At 49.7% G+C, this 5,620-nt stretch overlaps 1 protein-coding gene across 1 annotated transcript; it reads right to left on the bottom strand.

Annotated features, from left to right (window-relative positions):
• Nucleotides 1-3,932: 3,932 nt before the first annotated feature.
• LOC117844266 (uncharacterized) lies at nt 3,933-5,254 on the bottom strand. Its single transcript, XM_034725014.2, has one exon. The coding sequence runs from the start codon at nt 5,088-5,090 to the stop codon at nt 4,335-4,337; it is 756 nt and encodes a 251-aa protein (XP_034580905.1). The 5' UTR covers nt 5,091-5,254; the 3' UTR covers nt 3,933-4,334.
• Between the last annotated feature and the right edge of the window lie 366 nt (nt 5,255-5,620).

Here is a 5,620-nt window from a genome sequence, read left to right as displayed (position 1 = left end):
ATAATGTATATATGTAGTCTAATATATGTACAAGTTATATTGAGCTATATAGGATGATTTTTTTGGCAAGGTAGTTCACAAGTTGGAGAGTTTGAGTTGAGTCCCATGAAACATTATAAGTAATGTAACCATTTATTAATAGTGTATAGTTCAATTTTCTTAAAACATGTTGAAACTTTTGTATCAAGGTTGTGCACTCGTAAAATGATTCTTTACCAATTTATATGACTTTCGGATCAAATCTAGATATTTTTAGAATTTGGTTTCACAAAATTGATATTTTTACATATCAAGGTTATTTGTGCTGGCGGGCACTTATGCCACCCGCCAGCACACATGCATCTGTGCTGGCAGACTTTAACGCGCCAGCTCCGAGACCTTTTGTGCTGGCGGGTAGCAATTAGGCCCGCCAACAATCAAAAATCAATGTGTCAGCACAAATCATTTTTGGCGTAGTGATAGCACCCTGCTTACACTCTCATCCTCGCTTCGTGTAAAAGGGTTAACCCAAAGGTGCTATGGCTGGTTGATAATGGCTTATAAGTTAGCTCCACCCTTGCTCAACTAGTAAGGTGGTACTAAACATGCGCACCTGCGCTTATGGATCACACTGGGCCAATCAAATTGGGCCGGACGTCACGTCATGCCACCTAAATAGGCTCAAAGTTTGCATGCATATTCATATGCAAATGGTCCTTATTACAAGAATCTTGCATTGGGAGGACGACTGATTGATTTTTATGAGCCGCAGATGGTGGATCTGTTCAAGGAGACTAATCAACGGAGAAGAGGATCCGTGCCGTGGATTCGCCTGGCATTCCGCTCGCAGTTGGTTGCGCCACAGTAGTGAGTCTGGAAGAGGACGAATGGAGAGGATCGGAGAACACGCTTGACGCTTGCATGCCTGCTGTGGCAGCTCAGCTGGACCATAGCTTATATCTACGCGTGCTCCAAAGTTCTAGAAAGATTATTGCTCCATCTGTCGTCAAATAAAACCCGTAATAGGCGATGTCTATTGTCACCACGAGTGGAGATGTCGGCCATATCGTACAGATCCTCCATGTACGCCAGTCAGTGTGTGATATGCACATGGTATTTTAAGTTCGATCTATCATTAAAAAAGAAAACAAATTATAATTCGGGACATGATATGTCTAGCAAAAGTTATAAGTTTAGTAAAGGTAAAATAAACTATAATTTAAGTTCGAGGAAGTAGTAAACAATTATCGAACTTGTATGCTTCCGGGATTACAATTCAGATCACATGTGCCAATATACACCACACCTGTAATCGTTTACTTAGTTTATTTAACGAGGAATATCAAATCATCCACTTGGATTTTCTACCGAGGGAGAAATGGACAGAAGCACGTACAGCGGTGAAGTTGGTGTGACAAGCAGTGTAAAGAATATTCAATGATACATTTGTCAGCAAGTACTCAACTTGCACACGAGAGACATGATTCTTCCACGCACACATGCATGGACACATGCACACAGTCACAACTCAAACAGCGCTTGGAATTATTGCCTGAATTGGTACCAATTTGTAAAGGTACATGCCACAAGGTTGGATTGACCAAAACTGTGTCAATTGACCTTCCAATGGAACATATGTGACTACCAGACTTTACACTTTATTACCTCTATAATAGTCCCAAAGTTTTTTCGGCTATATCAGGTAGATATCACATCCATACTTAGCGATAACATGACATAGTAAATATTAATAACATGTGGTTAATCATCGTCAGGCATAAGTCCATAGGACTGAATCATGCATATGAAAATGATGCCTAAGATGTAAGGTATCCATCCGTATCAAAATAAGTGTCAATTACCTCCATCTAGTAATAACAAGGTTAGGCAATTCAGAGCGTGTTTAGATTCCACCAACTCCTACAATCCAGCTTCCACAGTCCATCTTGTGATCCAAACAGACCAGCTTTTACTCCAACTTTCACAATCCAGCTTTTAGAATAATGGTTCCCTCTCACTTTTACTAGCTTTGGCATATTAAAAGTTGTGGGGATCCAAACAGGGCATCTTTTGGTCTTGTTTTTACAATCCAGCTTTTAGAAATCCTACAAACTTAAAAGCCAGCTTCCATGAGAAAAGTAACATGGGTCCAAACATGCCCTAAATTTACTAACGGTACACTAGTAGTACATTGATTTTCTGATTTTTCTCCAAATCGATGGATCTAGAGAGGATGTTAATATCTGACACGATGGATGTAACAGATCGACGCTTGCCAACGGCCTGCATGCAGACAAGCAGCGCGGTGGCTGCTGGGGTTCCCGGCTAGCTGCTGTTGATCTGCGGGCGGCGAATGAAGGAGCCGTGCGTGGACAACGTCTGCTTCCTCGCACTGGAGCTGACACTGCACCGAGCTCTCTCGCTCCACTGTGCATGGATCTAGCTGCTGGCCTGCCTTTCATGCATGCCCTGTGCTCCAAATTGCGACAACAGTAATGGCGCCTGTGGCCTGCGAGCTTTATCATTTCTTTCTAACTCGACACCGGGCCGGATCGGACCAGGTCGATCGCGTCCTGGCAAGATCGATGGCGATGGCTCCATACATGTGCGGCAATTTCTGCGATCGAGGCGTAGCACCTGCTTGAAAAAACCATGAGCTCCGTAACCGTGAACGGCTACGCCAAGACAGGCTTGTGCTGGTGAGTTTCGTACCGGACAAAACTAGCTAGGATGGTAAATCCTGATCGGTAAGAAATTGTTGAGGAGAGGTCCAACCCAACACGCGCACGTGCAGGCCGGGAACAGATGGATTTTATACTGCGGTGAACCTGATCCGGATCCCTGCAGTAAGCAGGCGTACTTGGCAGGGAGTTATTAGGAGCACTGTGCAAGGTCGCCGCATTATCCATGCCATGCGTACCTGTCGATACTTGGCCCTGATTCCTGACCTGACACTTCACACTTTGCTTGGCCGCACTTCAGGTTGTTTTTCACAGCCTTTGTGCCGTTCCATTTTTACACACGTTCGAGGAGGCTCTTTCGCATGCAACTTTTGCAAGTACAGAGATGTGAGATGTCTTGTTCCATAGCCTGGGCCTGATGAGCATAGCTAGAAATGGACCGCCGGTCCGTGCGAGACGAAACACTGTCTGATCGAAAAAAAGGAGAGGAAGAAACACTGTCCGATAGGGACGTTGATGCGAACAGTGCAGACAAGGCTGCATGCAGAGAGGAAATAGGAGGGGGAGCCCCCCCACTTGGACCTTGGACTTGGACTGATGGCTCGATCTCCGGCCTAGACGCCCGCGCACACTGACGAATGGCGATACGATCTTCGCTGCTGCCCTCTCCCAACCACAAGTGTGGTGTTAAATGGTCCGTGCAGAACACACACTGGAATGCTAGGAATGCAGGAGGCTGCTGTCAAGAGGACACGGAGCAAACAACAAACGATATATGTATGGATGGCTGCATGTGGTGACATGGCAACGTATGCAGTTATGGAGTATGTCGCATGGAGATGGGTGTGTTTGGTTTGCATGAAGGGATGTGGTGTTGTTGTTGTTGAACCACACTTTGCATGCTCGACCTCGTCCTCTGATGATATCCTTTGAACACAACACCCAAATGTCCCAATGTGTACCTTTGTAGTGGTTTCTTGTACACTGTACTTGCTCAAACAGTTGATGGAAAAACTTAGTGGTTAGGATTAGGAGTAATAGCTTTGGAGTCCAAAGAAAAATAACAAATTGTACTATACTGACTACTCGGCCGTACGACCTCGTACATTTCCCATTCAGAGGCTGCATGCATGGTATAGTACGAGCTATTACTGGTAGAAGCAAGTGAACAACCAATGGGAAGTAAAAGCCGCCATTTTTATTCTAGCTGCTTTTCCACCACACTACTTTGAAGGAGCTTGAGTGAGTGAGAACTTGAAGGTGACGGTTAAATTGATGCCAAACCAACGATTGCATTGCATGGATGGATGTACACTCTTATTAATCAGGCGAATAATAGCAGCGCCCATTGGAGGGGGAAAAAAGAGAGGAGGAGAAAGAGAGACAAATTCAGAAGACAAGAGTCCCAAACCGACCAAAAAGGCAACGAAAAGACCGTACGCCGGAAAGAGAGACGACGGACACCACTATTCAACCCCCAGAGAGCACCAAGTTGCAACTTTTTTGTTCCAGAGGTAGTAATACTCTCTACCAAGTTGCAACTCTCTATCTACAGATTCTGCAGAGACAGAGAGAGAGAGAGAAAGAAGATCAAGGAGTGAAGGAGATTAACAGGAGTTAATTACACACTGTACTACTAGCTGATTTGTTGATGATTAGCAGACCGGCCAGCAATCACATGTTCCACAGGAGGGCACCGACCGACTGGGCCCAGCCGTGATCGCCGTCGACGAACCCGAAGAGGTCGTCGTGCGCCGCCGCCACGTAGCCGGAGGCGTCGTCGACCCACACCGGGTCGCACCACGACGCCGGCGTCGCCACGTCGTGGAAAGAGAACGGCGCGGCGCCAAACGCCGTCACCGTCGTCACGAGCTCCGCGGCGTCCTCGTCGAGCCGCGGGAGCTCCACGATCGCCTCCAGCTCATCGTCCTGCTGCTGCCCGGCCGCCGCTGGGGCGGGCATCTGCAACGATGCGGCGGCGGCGGCGGCGGGACCGGCAGGCGGCAGGGCGGGCTCCATGGCCGCCGCGCGCGCCGCGGCGGCTTGGACGTCGCGCGGCGCGGCGGAGGCGGGGCGCGGGAGCGCGGCGGCCATCTCCGGGAAGTTGAGCACGGCGGCGGGGCCCTTGACGACGAGTGCGGCGGCGTCGTGCGCGCGCGCCGCCATCTCGGGCGTCGGGAACGTGCCGAGCCAGATGCGCGACTTCTTCCTCGGCTCCCGGATCTCCGACACCCACTTGCCCCACGCCCGCATCCGCACGCCGCGGTACGACGGGTGCTTCTCGCCGCCGTCCCGGTCGCGCGCCCGCACCCGCTTCTCCGGCCCGCCGCTGCCGCCGCCGCGCCTCGCCCCGACCTCCGTCGGCGACAGCGGCGGCGAGGATGACGTGCCCCCGGACGACGCCGGGCTAGACACCTCCACCTCCGGCATTGCAAACCCAAAGCGATGATGCTGGCAATGGCGAGCTTGTACGGGGACGTTGGAGCTTTCCTGGCTTAGCTAGCCAGGTGTAGCAGTGTTGTGATGATCGAGCTGGTGCTGCGAGGAGACGAGAGAGCAGGGAGAGGAGTGAGAGAAGGGCAGGGGAGGGGACGGTTTTAGTAGTGGCTGCCTGGTGGTTGGACTGAGACAGCTGAGCTACCGGGACGCTGCCCCGGCGACGTCCTTCACGACGTTGCCTGCCCTGTGGCCTCTCTCTCTCTCACTCTCTCTCTCTCTCTCTCTCTCTCTCTCTCTCTCTCTCTCTCTCTCTCTCTCTCTAGCCAGGAAAGTGTCTGTAATTAAAAACCACCAGCTGGTTGAACTACTGCTCGCTGAAGTGTTCAGGTAAAGTGTGGACAATTAAGGAATGGGTTAATTCAACTGGAGATAAAGTGAGAGCAAGTACTAGTGGAGGGTAGGACTACTAATTTTGGATTAGTAGTTAGTCGTTGACGGTAGAGCTCTACAACCGTCGACGT

This window comes from Setaria viridis, chromosome 1 (genome assembly GCF_005286985.2).
Source record: "Setaria viridis chromosome 1, Setaria_viridis_v4.0, whole genome shotgun sequence".
In the NCBI taxonomy this organism is placed as follows: domain Eukaryota; kingdom Viridiplantae; phylum Streptophyta; class Magnoliopsida; order Poales; family Poaceae; genus Setaria; species Setaria viridis.
This window is presented reverse-complemented; position numbering and strand designations above follow the sequence as displayed.

Coding starts and splice junctions, on each gene's coding strand:
- LOC117844266 (XM_034725014.2), bottom strand. CDS start 5,090: ATGCCGGAGGTGGAGGTGTCTAGCCCGGCGTCGTCCGGGGGCACGTCA.